This window comes from Procambarus clarkii, chromosome 75 (genome assembly GCF_040958095.1).
Source record: "Procambarus clarkii isolate CNS0578487 chromosome 75, FALCON_Pclarkii_2.0, whole genome shotgun sequence".
In the NCBI taxonomy this organism is placed as follows: Eukaryota; Metazoa; Arthropoda; class Malacostraca; order Decapoda; family Cambaridae; genus Procambarus; species Procambarus clarkii.
The window spans coordinates 20,170,314-20,187,813 of record NC_091224.1 but is presented as its reverse complement, the minus strand read 5'-3'; the positions used below and the strand labels follow the sequence as shown (position 1 = coordinate 20,187,813).

Here is a 17,500-nt window from a genome sequence, read left to right as displayed (position 1 = left end):
CTCCTGTGGTTAAAGGTGGTCCTGTACACTGGGGACTCCTGGGGTTAAAGGTGGTCCTGTACACTGGGGACTCCTGTGGTTAAAGGTGGTCCTGTACACTGGGGACTCCTGGGGTTAAAGGTGGTCCTGTACACTGGGGACTCCTGGGGTTAAAGGTGGTCCTGTACACTGGGGACTCCTGTGGTTAAAGGTGGTCCTGTACACTGGGGACTCCTGGGGTTAAAGGTGGTCCTGTACACTGGGGACTCTGTGGTTAAAGGTGGTCCTGTGCACTGGGGACTCCTGGGGTGAAAGGTGGTCCTGTACACTGGGGACTCCTGGGGTTAAAGGTGGTCCTGTACACTGGGGACTCTGTGGTTAAAGGTGGTCCTGTGCACTGGGGACTCCTGGGGTTAAAGGTGGTCCTGTACACTGGGGACTCCTGGGGTGAAAGGCGGTCCTGTGCACTGGGGACTCCTGGGGTTAAAGGTGGTCCTGTGCACTGGGGACTCCTGAGGTTAAAGGTGGGGTGTAGTCGGTGTAGTGGAGGGGGGGGGGGGTTGTAGTTCCTGCTGTAGTGGCTGTGTTGTTGTAGTTTCAGAGTTACTACTCCAAGTTGTATTTTACCAGCTGGTATTGTTGTAAGTTGTAGTCACTGGAGGCTGTGTTATATTTACCTGTTGTGGTTGGCATTATGTTTCATTTTGCAATAAGAGTTGTATCTGGCATTTGATGCTTAACTAGCTGTCATGGAGCTCTTGTCCCTTAAATTAAAAGCATCACTTTCAATTGCCACATTATGTCTTTATCTCACTTTCTGTGTCTGTCAGTGTCGCTTGATGTAATCTAATTCCTGAATACAATCCCAGTAACTTGTGTATCAGGAACATTTCTCAGCACCTCCGGTATCATCCCCACTTTTGTTGCACCCCCCTCCCCCCTGTTACAATCATACATCAACATGCATACCGAATGAATTATGTATTCTTAAACCTTCATGTAACCTCAATCGTTCATGTATCTTGTCCTATATGTATTTATAGGCTTATAAAACTACAGTCTTTAGATATAAGTCAAGTGTTTAATATCATCATTTTCACTTGTTTAAAAGCAGGGACTTGTATAACAACATACAGGGATAATATGCACCGAGAGTATACATATACAGAGAGAGTGTATGTTGCGTATAAGCGAAGCTGGATACACAGTACACATGGGACGTTATCCTATTTATATGTGCCTCAGGAGTTAGATTAGGTGTCACATCCACTCCCAGGTCTCTTTCTCGAATCGTTACAGGTAGGCAGTTCCCCTTCATTGTGTACTGTCCCTTTGGTCGCCTATCACCTGATCCCATTTCCATAACTTTACCATAAGACAAGTGTCAGAAAGAAATGATGAGAATGATATTGCAATCAAAGCGAAAGATGAGCAAATAGTCCACAAGAATAGATGGCAAGCACGACACCGTACCCCTAGCCTCTCAGGTAGCCTCTCCTCCCAGGTCATCTCCCAGGTCACCTCTCAGGTCACCTCCCAGGTCATCTCCCAGGTCACCTCTCAGGTCACCTCCCAGGTCACCTCCCAGGTCGCATCCTCCCCAACTCAGCCCTCCTATACCTCCCCCCTGTCTCATCCCCCCAAAACCCCCCCTGCCCCTTCCACATTTGCACTTTCCCAACAACTCCCCTGTCCCTGCTACACCACACCTGTCAACGACCCCAGTGGGTCAAGCCATGCCCTCTCCAAACCCACCTTCCCATGCCCCCTCCTCTACTACCCCTTCCTACTCCCCTGCCCCTTCTACCCCATTGCCTTTACTTCCATCTACTCCATCCCAGCTTCCACTGCACCCTTCTTACACTCACCCCCAAACCCTACCCAACCCTCACCCCTCCTATGCACCTCCAGCCCACTTTTAACCCCCTCACCTTGTGACCCCCTAACACCTTCCCCCATCTCCCTCTTCCCCTCTTCTGCCCTCGATTCCCCCCTAACTAATACACCCTCTCTTCCACCCCCAGCACCCATGCTCCATTCTCCTCTCAGCCCTCTGCCCTCAATATCCATCTCCCCCCTCCCCCAACCTCTCAACCTCTATCTGACTCTCAGACTCACTCTACTTCTCAACCCCCCTATGCCATTCAGACCCTCCCTAACTTTCAGACCCATTATGCCCTTTCTACCCCCCCCTAGATGCCCAGACCCCATTCGCCTACCAGGCATGTCCCCAGCACCCCCCCAGACACCCCCACAGCCCCCACTCGCCACCAGACACCCCCACAGCCAAAACTCGCCCCCCAGTCCCCCCTACAGCCCCCCAGGGGTTTCAGGACAAAGTAAAGTGGATTGAACAAAGTAGTTCCATCCATTTCAACTGGGAAGTGATTGAAGTGAATGGGATACCACTACTCCAAGTGGTATTTTACCGCCTCGAATTGTTGTAAGTTGTAGTCACTGGAGTCCGCGTTGTAGTTACCTGTTGTGGTTGGCATTATGTTTCATCCCCCCCTCCCTCCCCTCCTACCTGTCTGGGATCGTAGAGTATCAAGATTACAATCTTCTTCCCATCCACTGTCAGAGTTCCATGTATGGAGTTCGTGCTCTTATTGGTACCCGGATTTTCCAGCTCATCAAACTTCCATTTCCGCTTTATTAGGAGTGCCACTCCTCCTCCTCCCTGTCTCTGTGTCCTTTCTTTTCTTATCCCCTGGCACCCCTCTGGAAAGATGGCAGCCGAGATCATGCTATTTATCCTATACACAGCCTCACAGAGGCTGTGTATACATGTATCCAGCTTCTGTGTATACATATGTATACATGCTGGTCAGTATGCTGTTGTTGTGGCCTTAATAACCCTCTAGAAATTGAGAGACCTTAAACTCATATTCCTAGAAATTCTAGGAATAATTCTAGAGACTTCAATTCTAATAATTCTAACCTAATTCTAGAGACTCCAGCAGGAGACTTCAGTGCCTCGTATGACCATAAGTAATCGAGCATCTTAAGTCATATTTCTCTAGTGTTTCATGTAACTCAGTTGACCTACTGACCCCTGGGGTCTAGGTCAAGTACCGACCTCTCCCTGGAAGGTCAGACCTTCCTGGTATCTAGTTGCCTAGCGGTTGCTACTTGTTCGGGAATTTAATTCAGAGTCCTCGGTTGTGAGCCGGCGACGTAGACTACTGTGCTACAGGTGCCCCTTGGAGAGTACCATTGTAGGGGATAATGTACTATGAAGCCCCAGGCATCGCTCTTGGACCAGGGTACAGGAAATAGAATTCTGACTCTTTGTTAGTAAGCTTAAGAGGGTTTAAGAGCTTTCGCCCCTTGGCTCATTTTATCTGACCAAGAGATAGGAGACTAAAAATGTCCCATTCACTTCAATCACTTCCCAGTTGAAGTGGATGGAACTACTTTGTCCTATCCACTTCAATCCACTTTACTTTGTCCTAACCCCCCGTCCATTACCCCTTGCTCTTATTCTTCATCTTTTCATCCACCATTTTCACTCATCTCTCTCTCTCCAGCCCTTTAATCTATCCTCCCCCTCTCTCTCCAGCTCTTTAATCTATCCTCCCCCTCTCTCTCTCTCCAGCCCTTTAATCTATCCTCCCCCTCTCTCTCTCTCCAGCCCTTTAATCTATCCTCCCCCTCTCTCTCTCTCCAGCCCTTTAATCTATCCTCCGCCTCTCTCTCTCTCCAGCCCTTTAATCTATCCTCCCCCTCTCTCCAGCCCTTTAATCTATCCTCCCCCTCTCTCTCTCTCCAGCCCTTTAATCTATCCTCCGCCTCTCTCTCTCTCCAGCCCTTTAATCTATCCTCCCCCTCTCTCTCTCTCTCTCCAGCCCTTTAATCTATCCTCCGCCTCTCTCTCTCTCCAGCCCTTTAATCTATCCTCCGCCTCTCTCTCTCTCCAGCCCTTTAATCTATCCTCCCCCTCTCTCTCTCTCTCCAGCCCTTTAATCTATCCTCCCCCTCTCTCTCTCTCCAGCCCTTTAATCTATCCTCCCCCTCTCTCTCTCTCCAGCCCTTTAATCTATCCTCCGCCTCTCTCTCTCTCCAGCCCTTTAATGTATCCTCCCCCTCTCTCTCTCTCCAGCCCTTTAATCTATCCTCCCCCTCTCTCTCTCTCCAGCCCTTTAATCTATCCTCCGCCTCTCTCTCTCTCCAGCCCTTTAATCTATCCTCCCCCTCTCTCTCTCTCTCTCCAGCCCTTTAATCTATCCTCCGCCTCTCTCTCTCTCCAGCCCTTTAATCTATCCTCCGCCTCTCTCTCTCTCCAGCCCTTTAATCTATCCTCCCCCCCTCTCTCCAGCCCTTTAATCTATCCTCCCCCTCTCTCTCCAGCCCTTTAATCTATCCTCCCCCTCTCTCTCTCTCCAGCCCTTTAATCTATCCTCCCCCTCTCTCTCTCTCCAGCCCTTTAATCTATCCTCCCCCTCTCTCTCTCTCCAGCCCTTTAATCTATCCTCCGCCTCTCTCTCTCTTTCTGGTCCTCTGTCCACCTTTATCTCCTACTGCTTTTTCCTGCTTTGTTCTCGTCTCCTCTTTCCCCCTCCCTTCATTTACAACCAAAAATGCAACCTTTTAGCCTAACCAGAAACGTGTGAACACAAGCAACCCCCCCCCCCCACTCCCACCTATCGAGTCCGATGCATAGAAAACGCGCATATATGTTTGTGTGTCAAACCAAGCAATCCAAACGAAACCAAACAAGGTACTAACGATACCAGCAGAAGTCTTTAAGAAACCATGTTTCGTTACTTCAGATGGATGAGGCATTCTGTGGGGGTGTGAAAGGGGGGGGGAGATGGTTCGTTATATCTTCTCGTTCTTGTGAAAACGACTTCGTTATATACAAGAGAGATCCGGGTACTTTTATCTAAGATTTTCATCGATGCTTTTTTTTTTTCCTTCTAAGGTAGGGGCGCTTTTAATGTTGAAAGGAGATTCCCGATTCCCCCACAATATAGTTTCAATGGGGGTTCCAGGCAACTACTGTAAGGTGTAAAAGGGTTTCAGACCCCTATTGTAAGGTATTAAGGGGGGTCTAGACTCCTATTAAGGGGGTTTAAGGTTTTCTAGAAACCCCACTGTAGGTTTTAAGGAGTTTCAGACCCTCACTGTAAGATTTTAAAAGGTGTTTAAAGGGTAAAACCGTAAGGTTGTAAGGGTTTCTAGATCCCTTAACATCTGCCCCTAATCATTGTGTCTTTGTATGAATTGATTAAACAGCTGATGAGCTCCGAAGCACTAGGAGATTATTCATAACAATACTAACCGTGAGTTGTAGAGTTACGAACCTCCTAAACTGCTTAATAAAACGTGAACAAAGCCGCCAGGATAAAGATAAGATGCACAGATTTCGCTAAAGATGAATGAATCCCGGCCTAGGATACGAGTGGTGAAAATGTATAAGCCATTACACCCACATATGAGGTGTGTGTGGGGGTGGGGGGAGGAGGATGGTAGGTGTTGTTACGACTGGAGTGGATATAGGATGATACAGAGTGCTTAAGAGTGTCGTGGGCCTGATACGATTATCGATATTTTGGGCTATAGGAAATGGCGCTGGTGCTGCTACTTCTCCCCCTTACTCCTTCCAAAAAACCATATCATATCCAGCAGTAAAACCCCCCCCAACTGTTGGACATCCACGATCAATGATCACTGTGAGAGGGGCATCGGTCGCTAACGACTGTGCAATCTGTCTGCAAAAATTTGTCGTGTTGCTAGATTGGTAGTGAACACAGCACGCGAGAACAGTCATTTAGGCAAAAACCCACAAGGCTTCGGATGTGCTATATAAGTCAAGTGACATCTGCATCTGGCTAAGGTTACTGGACCACAAGTAGCTGCAGGTGTTATTCTGATAAGCGGCATCTTCCAGGATACACAGGTGATGAAAGAGATTCATCTGAAGGAAGCACTAAGCCAGTATGACTATACAGGCGCAGATGCTGGATCTCTCAGTAAGGCAGTCTACAAACTAGCCTCTTGCGTGTTTATCCAGAGGGCAAGAAGTCAGCATATAGGTTGAACAGCCTTGTGTAGGAAGCTCTCCGTGTTCTAGAAGATGGGTTGAACTCGACTCCTTTCAGTAGCCCTGCATAGTCTACAAGGATTGGCCGAGATCTAGTTGCAGTAGGGAGTCTTGCTACGTGTTCCATGAATGCAATGTTGTGTTATCTCTGCATTACCTTATCGATGTATCATTCAACATTGTATTAGTTCAAGAATAGAGTTGAGGTTTTATGCAAATGTTTTAAACTATATCAATGAAAATTTACATACATTTGTTACACGTTTAACAACTTTAAACATTGCGAAAGCCAAGGTAAGGAAGTGTTTTGGTCTAATTATAGTTCAGAGGACCATCTGTCTGCTCTTTAAAGATATCGAAACAAATATTAGGAGAATATTTATTTAACAGTAAAATATACAGTAGAAGAGGTTATCATATTTTATTGATAAAGTAAATGCTATACTTCCCATAATAATTCAATGGGTAAAACCCTGCAAAATAAATCTGGCAAAATGGCTTATCAGCTATATGCTAAGAATATTCAATATTCTTTATTAATAACTATATATATATATATATATATATATATATATATATATATATATATATATATATATATATATATATATATATATATATATATTATTAAATATGACCGAAAAAGTAAGATTAATAATTCTAACACGAATTTTCTCAATCTTTCGTACATTTCTTTTCACTGTTGGAGGTAAATCAAAAATCAATTCTCCAAAATTCATTTTTATTTCTAGTCTGACGCGACACGAGCGCGTTTCGTAAAACTTATTACATTTTCAAAGACTTTAGTTCACAAATACACAACTGAATAGAACTTACGCATCTCCGATTTTATATCTACATTTGAGTGAGGTGGAAGGGGTGATGTGGCATTAACACAAGACAGAACAAGATGTGGCATTAATAGGGTATTAATTTCATCAACACAAGACAGAGCAAGAGTATTAATAGGGTATTAATTTCATCAACACAAGACAGAACAAGAGTATTAATAGGGTATTAATTTCATCAACACAAGACAGAACACGAAACAATGGATATTGAATAGAAGTGTTTGTAGAAAGCCTATTGGTCCATATTTCTTGATGCTTCTATATTGGAGCGGAGTCTTGAGGTGGGTAGAATATAGTTGTGCAATAATTGGCTGTTGATTGCTGGTGTTGACTTCTTGATGTGTAGTGCCTCGCAAACGTCAAGCCGCCTGCTATCGCTGTATCTATCGATGATTTCTGTGTTGTTTACTAGGATTTCTCTGGCGATGGTTTGGTTGTGGGAAGAGATTATATGTTCCTTAATGGAGCCCTGTTGCTTATGCATCGTTAAACGCCTAGAAAGAGATGTTGTTGTCTTGCCTATATACTGGGTTTTTTGGAGCTTACAGTCCCCAAGAGGGCATTTGAAGGCATAGACGACGTTAGTCTCTTTTAAAGCGTTCTGTTTTGTGTCTGGAGAGTTTCTCATGAGTAGGCTGGCCGTTTTTCTGGTTTTATAGTAAATCGTCAGTTGTATCCTCTGATTTTTGTCTGTAGGGATAACGTTTCTATTAACAATATCTTTCAGGACCCTTTCCTCCGTTTTATGAGCTGTGGAAAAGAAGTTCCTGTAAAATAGTCTAATAGGGGGTATAGGTGTTGTGTTAGTTGTCTCTTCAGAGGTTGCATGGCTTTTCACTTTCCTTCTTATGATGTCTTCGACGAAACCATTGGAGAAGCCGTTATTGACTAGGACCTGCCTTACCCTACAGAGTTCTTCGTCGACTTGCTTCCATTCTGAGCTGTGGCTGAGAGCACGTGCTCTCGTCTATGCCTTCAAATGCCCTCTTGGGGACTGTAAGCTCCAAAAAACCCAGTATATTGGCAAGACAACATCTCTTTCTAGGCGTTTAACGATGCATAAGCAACAGGGCTCCATTAAGGAACATATAATCTCTTCCCACAACCAAACCATCGCCAGAGAAATCCTAGTAAACAACACAGAAATCATCGATAGATACAGCGATAGCAGGCGGCTTGACGTTTGCGAGGCACTACACATCAAGAAGTCAACACCAGCAATCAACAGCCAATTATTGCACAACTATATTCTACCCACCTCAAGACTCCGCTCCAATATAGAAGCATCAAGAAATATGGACCAATAGGCTTTCTACAAACACTTCTATTCAATATCCATTGTTTCGTGTTCTGTCTTGTGTTGATGAAATTAATACCCTATTAATACTCTTGTTCTGTCTTGTGTTGATGAAATTAATACCCTATTAATACCACATCTTGTTCTGTCTTGTGTTAATGCCACATCACCCCTTCCACCTCACTCAAATGTAGATATAAAATCGGAGATGCGTAAGTTCTATTCAGTTGTGTATTTGTGAACTAAAGTCTTTGAAAATGTAATAAGTTTTACGAAACGCGCTCGTGTCGCGTCAGACTAGAAATAAAAATGAATTTTGGAGAATTGATTTTTGATTTACCTCCAACAGTGAAAAGAAATGTACGAAAGATTGAGAAAATTCGTGTTAGAATTATTAATCTTACTTTTTCGGTCATATTTAATAATATATATATATATATATATATATATATATATATATATATATATATATATATATAATATATATATATATATATATATATATATATATATATATATATATTATATATATATATTATATATATATATATATATATATATATATTATATATATATATATATATATATATATATATATATATATTATATATATATATATATATATATATATATATATATATATATATATATATATATATATATATATATATTATATATATATATATATATATATATATATATATATATATATATATATATATATATATATATATATTATATATATATATATGTATATATATATATATATATATTATATATATATATATATATATATATATATATATATATATATATATATATATATATATATATATATATATATATATTATATATATATATATATATATATATATATATATATATATATATATATATATATATATATATATATATATTTATATTAATTCTGTGCTTAAATTAAAATTAGACTTGTCATAAGTAAAACCCCCTACTTTTCTCAATTCCAGCATTGGCCATGGTTTCTGTGGTAGCTTGATTATAGTTGGTCGTTAGGTCGGGTTATATCTGATTACCTGACTAACCAAACAATTTGGGTCTTGGTTTTTGTAGCTCGGAAATGATCTAGGTGTTTGTTCATAAAAAGCTTGCGATGGCTTAGTGTAATTTGACGATGATTGAGGGTCCGTTGACTTTTTAACAGTAGTGCTCAATTTTGATTGTAAGGCTCTATCAGAGGTATTAGCAGGAACTATATCATTCTTGCTAGAGCTCTTGAGTGTTTTTTTCTGCCAACAGAAGAACCGATATTAATCATTATAACACACTACAATTTCAATACATGAAATACACAGATACTAGCTCAGGGTTTCAAAATGTGATAATATTTATATCATAATTTTGTGAATAAGAACATGAAATATCCGTGTTACAAAATAATTCTAATGTATTTGACAGCAACTGAGCCTAGTGCAATATTTCCATCAAGATACAGGAAATTACAAAATCAATAATAGGAATTACTTTACCATTTCTTGTTTAAGTTTATCAATCTTTTCAACAATTGAAAGTAAATCAGTGGTGGCGACTGCTTTAGCAGTGGTGGTTCCTGAGTCCATCTGTTTCAAGGCCTTCAAGGCAACACCTGTCGCTTCCTGCAGCTGTTTAAAAAGTGTAAAACATATATGAAATATTAAGATGTATGTTGATATGTTTGTTGATGTATGTTGATATGTATGTTGAGATGCATGTTAAATTTTGTGAAATATATGATAAAGACACAAACAAATTTATACCAAAGCAGAGATGCAAAACTATGAAACAGGATTGCGAGAGGGCCAGAGACCAAAAGACACGAAAATGGAATCAATATAGGAAGAGGCCAAATCCCTAAACATACCAGCGATACAAAGACGCGAAAAACAACTAAACAACTACACGGCAGTGAGGAGAGAGGTGGTAATAAACTTTGAGAAACACACAGCGAACAAATGTGAGACAGAACCAGGCCTATTCTATGAATTCGTCAAAAACAAATTGCAGGTAAAGGATAATATTCAGAGGTTGAAAATGGGAAACAGATTCACAGAAAATGAAAAGGAAATGTGTGAAAAACTAATCAAACTGTTCCAAAGTGTGTTTGTGTACAATTAAATCTTCAGAGAACCAGACACAATAAGAATTCCAGAGAACAACATGGAGCACATAGAGGTGTCTAGAAAAAAGTGGAAAAAATGCTCAAGGAGTTAAGTAAGAACAAAGCAATTGGCCCAGATGAAGTTTCACCATGGATTCTGAAAGAATGTGCATCTGAGCTCAGCATTCCACTTGAACTGATTTTTCAGGCATCCCTGTGTACAGGAGTCGTAGCAGATGTGTGGAAAAAGGCTAACATTCTACAAAAGTGGCAGCAGGGAAGACCCCCTCAATTATAGACCTGTATCATTGACAAGTGTAATAGTCAAAATATTGGAAAAAATCGTGTTATACATAATTATAATGAACATGTTTACTGATGATGCTAAGATACTAGGGAAGATAATAAACTTAGAAGATGGTCATGATCTTCAAGAAGACCTGGACAAAATAAGTATGGAGTACCACTTGGCAAATGGGATTTAATGTGAATAAATGCCATGTTATGCAATGCGGAATAGGAAAACATAAGACAACACACAACCTACAAATTACATGAGAAATCTTTAAAGAATTATGATAAAGAAAGAGATCTAGAGGTGGTTCTAGATAGAAAACTATCACCCGAGGACCATAAAAAGTCATAAGTACTGTGGATAACATACTGACCTTGAGTGAGAGTGAGAGAGTTTCTATATCAGGGAACTCTGAGACACACTGAATTCTCCAAGTTTTGGCAGTCTTGTTAGAGTTCTTGGTCTGGATGACTGCATCTTGAACCTCCTGCAAGCTGGTGATGGAAGAGAGATCATCCTCTGAGGTCTTAACCATGTCCTGCATCTTGCTACTCTCCTCTAGAGCTTCCTGCACCCTAGAACGCTCTTCTCCTAATTTCTTAATAAGATCATTGTGGCGTTCAACACTTGCTTTCAACCTTCTTATTTGGTCTTCATGACTCTTGAGTTGCTTATCCAAATGTTCTTCGTAGATTTCCAAATGCTGTGTCACTTCTTCACAGCTGGTGAGCTCGGAATTAGCAACACTTAACTCATCAGCTTTCATTTCCTCTATAGCTTGCTTAATGGAGACAATGCTGCAGGAGGCACTTGGGTGCTCAGTAATGGTGCACAGGTGACAGATAAACAAGTCACAGGTTGTACAGCGGAACAACTTGTACTGACAATGATCTTCACAAAGCCCACCATTAACTTTGGGAGACATTTTCTCTTGTGTATCACTAACCGATGATGACGAGTCTTCGGGTGAAGAAAATCACCCAACACAATGTCAAGCAGAGCAAAGTTGACTGGCAATTGATCAACGGTTGACACGTCACATGATGCACGGCAATTTGGACATTGGAGTTTGTTGTCTTTGATCATTTCGGTGATGCAGGTTGAGCAGAAGGAATGACCACAGCTGGTCAACACCCGCGGACGGTGTCCATCGTCATCATATCTCTTGAAGCAGACTGTGCAATCTCTCGGATCAACCTGCAAAGGAAAACAAATTATATCATGAGACTTTGCAGTTGACCAACATATTAAATAATGAGCAGCAAAATAAGTTATGTGATAGTGTTTAATATTTATATGATTTAATATATATTTATGTACATATTAAATTTATATATATATATTTATATATATTAAATATATATATTTAATAATATTTAAATAGTATTTAAAAACAAACTAAAATATGTTAAAGTATTTACCTATTAATACTATACTAATAATCTAATAATACTAATAATAATATTTTTATTAATGCTAAAAAATAAAAATACTAATAATTAACCTATTAATACTAATAATTCTGACAAACTTAAATAGGTTAAAGTAAGGTAAGTTAAGGTATTAATCCCGACAAACACACCTTAGAGGCCTGCAACAGAATACATAAACACAGCAAAAATAAGCAAATACATATTTAATATTGCAAGAACACGACTGAATCTAAGCAAAAATGCCATACAAAAAAAATAGGGTCCTTTAATGTGAAATGACCTGCCAAAAGTAATTTTTTTAATATTTATATTTTAAAATAGGCTCTATTGGGGTAGTTTATTGGACCTACCCCCCCCCCCCCCCCATGTGGCACTTTGGCTCATGTACCCAGACCCAGTTGGCACTTAACTGCCTCTTAGCCTTATCTATTACCTGTAAATGCAATCAACATAGATCCACACATTGAATGAAATGTTGCAAGTGATTAGTCACTTTACGAACAATATAAATACATTAATTACTGTCATCAAATCCTATGTAAATTTTTAATATCAAATCTTATTATTATTATTATTAACTTACCTTCACATCTGCCATTGTGATGGAAGTGAGTTGAATTGAGTTCTTGTTCGGTAAAGGTAAAGCCAAGGACACCTGTGGCTCTCTGAAGGTGGAGTCTAGCTAGGTGGAAACTGTGATCAATTCCCCCTCAGTGATCAATTGATCAATGACTGTGATCAGTGCCAACTAGAAATAATCAGAATATTGACGGCTGCAAGGTAGGCCGCAGATTGCTAGAAGCAACACAGTGTTTCCACTTAATGGATCCACTTTCTGAAATACAAGAAAACGAAAAATTAACATATGTGTCTCAAAGTTTTCTCACAAGTTGTTGTGCATTCAGAAAGGTGTTCACATGGAGTAGGAGTAAATATCTGGAGTGGATAAAACAGTTGTTTTACAACGATTTAACAAATGTCCTCTGTAAGACGGATCTGTAAGCATCGCTACATAGTCTGCCCGACTGAGCGCCTTCTTTTGATAATTATTTACTTCGGTAAACATCTGTAAGATACTTCATTGCCCTGTGTATATGTGTGTGTGTGTGTACTCACCTAGTTGTGTTTGCGGGGGTTGAGCTCTGGCTCTTTGGTCCCGCCCCTCAACCGTCAATCAACAGGTGTACAGATTCCTGAGACCTGTGTGTGTGTGTGTATGTGTGTGTACTTACATACGTGTGCATGTAGAGTCCAACATCTGTTGTTAAGCCCAGTTTCCGTCCGTCAGGAGTTCAATACAGTGTTTTTTTTTCGCTCATCTGATCATATTTGCATCGAAAACTGTGCGTTGAATTGGCTTTGATTTCCTTATCTAATTCATTCCACTATTTTATAACCTCTTAAACATAATTAATTCCTAATATTGAATAATATCATAATAACATAATATATTCCTAATATTTAATAATATCATAATAACAATGTATTCTTAATATTTAATAATAACATAATAAGTTCCTAGTCTTTAATAATACCAATAATAATATATTAAATTCCTAATTCATAATAAGTTCCTTCTGACATATCTGTGACAAGTTTACAATTATTTCCTCTTGTTCTACTGTTCCTCATTTTGAGTATTGTTTATATGTACTTGGTCAATTCCAGTAAGAATCTTGTATGTTGTGATCATGTCTGTCTTAAATCCTTCTTTTTGCAAGTGTGGTGAAATCCAGTTCTATCAGTGTGTGTGTGTGTGTACTCACCTAGTTGTGCTTGCGGAGGTTGAGCTCTGGCTCTTTGGTTCCGTCTCTCAACCGTCAATGAACTGATGTACAAGTTCCTGAGCCTACTGGGCTCTATCATATCTGCATTTGAAACTGTGTATGGAGTCAGCGTCCACCACATCACTGCCTCTGTGTGTGTGTGTGTGTGTGTGTGTGTGTGTGGGATTCCTGCCAGCTCCTCAAAGTGTACCTTGGGGCAATAATTAAGACCTGTGCCGGACTGACCAAGCCATCAATCCAATTACCCATTGATGACTCCATTGATGGGGGAAATGACCAGGGACGAGAGAGCTTGTTTTTACATGTAGATAAAATGTGTTATATCGATTCGGTTTTTTTTCTTAACAGGTGATATATGGGAATTGCCTAATTTTCTGTTTTCATCCGCGTTGGTCTGCGTATTTCCGATTGAACGAAAACAAAAACAAAATCGCCTCGTGATTGGTTAATAAGCCTAAACTCTTTTTTAAGTTGGTTAATTATGCTCATTAGGGTTCTCCTGTGAGCAGTAGCGGAAATGGTTCGAGGCACGTAATGGCTTGGCTCGGAGCTTGTCGAACCCCCCCAAAGTTCGTTTAGTTAAAGCAAGTCGCTACGCAATCTACTCAGCCAACGCTCACCTGGGTGTGCTTGCTCGGGAGTTGAGCTCCGGCTCTTGGGCTCCCGCCTCTTTAAGTATCAAACTGGTGTGTGTGTGTCCACCTGTTGATTGGCCTGTTGCTGGGATATACAGCACTGATATATGGAATTTTCCCGAGGGCACCAATCTCCAGTGGCCTCGGCTGGGACAGGAAGCCGACGGCTTGTCAATGGAGACCACCACCCCATTGTTCCTGAGGATTGTTTTTCTTTACTACTGACTAATAAGTTAATGTCTTGGCTTTTGTGGGTTTGTTGAAAGTTCTGTGGGTGGTGGGTGAGGGTGGTGGGGGTGGTGGTGTTGCGGGTAGAGATGGTGGTAGTGGTGGTCTTGGGGGATGGTGCTAAGCTGTGCTAGTGGTATACTAGTTACCAGTGGTGACTGTGACACTAGCTGTACTTAGTAGTGGTGATATTAAGAGTTAGTCATTATAGTTCTGCTAGTGGTACTAGCAGTGCTGGTTGTTCTAGTGGTGTAAGCTATACTAGACTAGTGGTGCTACTATTATTACTATTACTAGTGGTGCTAGTGTACTAGTACTAGTAGAGTACTAGCGGTGGTTGCAACAATGTTATTGAGTATGTTGAGGTGGCCTTGATGACACACACACACACACACACACACACACACACACACACACACACACACACACACACACACACACACACACACACACACACACACACACACACACACACACACACTAACAAATCAATAACTCCTCTAATTTCAACAACAAAGAAATTTTACCACAAACCCTAACAAAATTCACTCTACTGTACTCACCTAATTGCACATCCTGGCCTTGAACTACAGCTCTGGTCCAACTTGTATATATATATATAATTTTCGTAAACAAATTGTCACAAAAATATCCAGTTAGCCCAAAATTCGACAGTATGATCTCACAGACATATGTATATAATACCTATCACTCTGTATTACAGCACTGTAACCACACCACAAGATACAGAACAGAGAGCAACGAACACGTCCAGTGCAGCCGGGTGTGAGAGAGAGACGCCGTATCTGATAGCCTTGGCGCTAAGGTGCCGGTTAGTAATATATAAAACACTTCAGTTATCTTAAGATAATCATTCATTACGGGGCAACTTGTATTAAGAATCACTGTTCTAAAATACACTTTAGCGATTCACAGTATCACAGTACTCTCGGCGGCCTTGGAATATGGTGTTTGGTAAAGTATTTGAAGGGAAATAAGTCCGTTGGTCGTGTTAGTGGACGGGGAGCATTCGTGTCCAAGCAACTGTTGTGGGTTGGGGTGGGTGGGGGGGTGGGGGGTGGGGGGGGGGGGTTGACTGGGGTGTGAGGGTGGGGGGGGGATGAGGGGGAGTGGGGGGGGGTGAGGGGGAGTGGTGGGGGGGTTGACGGAGGTGTTACAGAGGGAGGAATGAGGGAGAGAAGAGAGAGACGAGAATGAACAAGAATGACGGGAAGAATAACCCAAATGAGAGAGAGAGAGAGAGAGGGAGAGAATGAGCCACTCTGGCAGAAATCAGTCTACCTGTCACACAGAACGCGAAATACCTCATTATTTATACAAACTAAATTCAATATCTCAGCGCCAATTCAATAAACTAATCGCATCTCAAAATGTGTATTTTTTAAAGTTTGTGAGATTTAATACAATATAGTGTATTAATATTCTCATTGATACATCACGCTATTGTGATCTTATTGTGTATTAATACAATGTAGAATTTTCTAGAAAAAACAGGATTTCTAAATCTAGAATTACCCAATAAAATCGCCTTTCGAGGATTTTATTGGTTTGTTTCACCTGATATCAACTAGACAGTTTTATTTAGGAAAATCAGTGTTGATGCTATGAATCAGTATTCATGCTATGAATCAGTGTTGATGCTATGAATCAGTGTTGATGCTATGAATCAGTGTTGATGCTATGAATCAGTGTTGATGCTATGAATCAGTGTTTGAAAGGCACACTACTTTTCAAGACTAGAAAATAGTATTTAAGAACTCTGAATTTTTAAGACAACAAAATTGAAAGCTGAACAATGGCGCAGTGGTAACACACCCACCTCGCGAACGTCTGGTCTGGGTTCGAGACCCAGGCAACGGAGGAATGACTGGATAAAGTAATATACAAAAAAACAAAGAGGAATCTCAAGAAAAAGACATATTCGCGAAAAAAAAATATAAATTATCCAGAAAATATTACTATCATTCGGCCGGTTCGCTCGGCCGAACCGGTCGGCCGAGCGGACAGCACGCTGGACTTGTGATCCTGTGGTCCAGGGTTCGATCCCAGGCGCCGGCGAGAAACAATGGGCAAAGTTTCTTTCACCCTATGCCCCTGTTACCTAGCAGTAAAATAGGTACCAAGGTGTTAGTCAGCTGTCACGGGCTGCTTCTTGGGGGTGGAGGCCTGGTCGAGGACCGGGCCGCGGGGACACTAAAGCCCCGAAATCATCTCAAGATAAGATCAAGATAAAAACGTAGATCCCCGGGGTTTGATTCCCAGTTGGTACAGAAACGGTTGGGCACGTTTCCTTTCACCTGATGCAGCTGTTCACCTAACGGTAAGTAAACAGAAATCCTAGAGCCACTATAGGCAACTGTTTTGGGGTTGCATGCTGAGGGGAATCAGTATTTGATCTATAGGGGGGGCTCTTGATATATGATATATGTCCTTATATCAGGACATTTGCTCTTCATTGGCCACTCCGTCAAAAACCCGACCTCCTAACCTACCCAGAAACGTACGCATTAACCCATACCACCCACCAAACCTAACGAGTCCGATGCATAGAAAACGGGGATATGAGCCGTAACTTTTAATAGTAAGCTGCATATGCAGCTTTGTTTACCCCAAACGTACAAAACACGACCTGTTAGCTGAGAGAACGAGTTGTTTAAACCTCCCTCGACCTGCCAATTCAAAGGATCGGTTGTTAAACCCACGCTTTATATCAACCTGGTTAACAATCATGTAACGCTCATGTAACGCACTATTAACTCCGGTTAAAGACAGTTTATGAAAAGGTCCGCTTAGCCAGAAGCGGATCGCTTTT

The 17,500-nt window shown here is 41.0% G+C and overlaps 1 protein-coding gene and 1 long non-coding RNA gene across 4 annotated transcripts in view; one reads left to right on the top strand and one right to left on the bottom strand.

The window, feature by feature from the left end:
- Positions 1 to 17,500, top strand: part of LOC138356884 (uncharacterized) — a 229,451-nt gene that overhangs the window by 52,323 nt on the left and 159,628 nt on the right. For 2 of the 3 annotated variants that reach the window (XR_011224673.1, XR_011224672.1), the window contains one exon: positions 15,392 to 15,499. The exons of the other annotated variant lie outside the window; for it this stretch is intronic. This is a non-coding gene — a long non-coding RNA (uncharacterized lncRNA). The remainder of the gene's footprint in view (positions 1 to 15,391; positions 15,500 to 17,500) is intronic. 3 annotated transcript variants of the gene reach the window in all.
- On the bottom strand, positions 9,022 to 15,659 carry LOC123750322 (filamin A-interacting protein 1-like). The gene is made up of 5 exons (XM_045732438.2): positions 15,231 to 15,659; positions 12,601 to 12,852; positions 10,958 to 11,781; positions 9,682 to 9,813; positions 9,022 to 9,441 (listed from the first exon to the last, which is right to left on the bottom strand). The coding sequence occupies exons 3-5, from the start codon at positions 11,507 to 11,509 to the stop codon at positions 9,205 to 9,207; spliced, it is 921 nt and encodes a 306-aa protein (XP_045588394.2). The 5' UTR covers positions 11,510 to 11,781; positions 12,601 to 12,852; positions 15,231 to 15,659; the 3' UTR covers positions 9,022 to 9,204.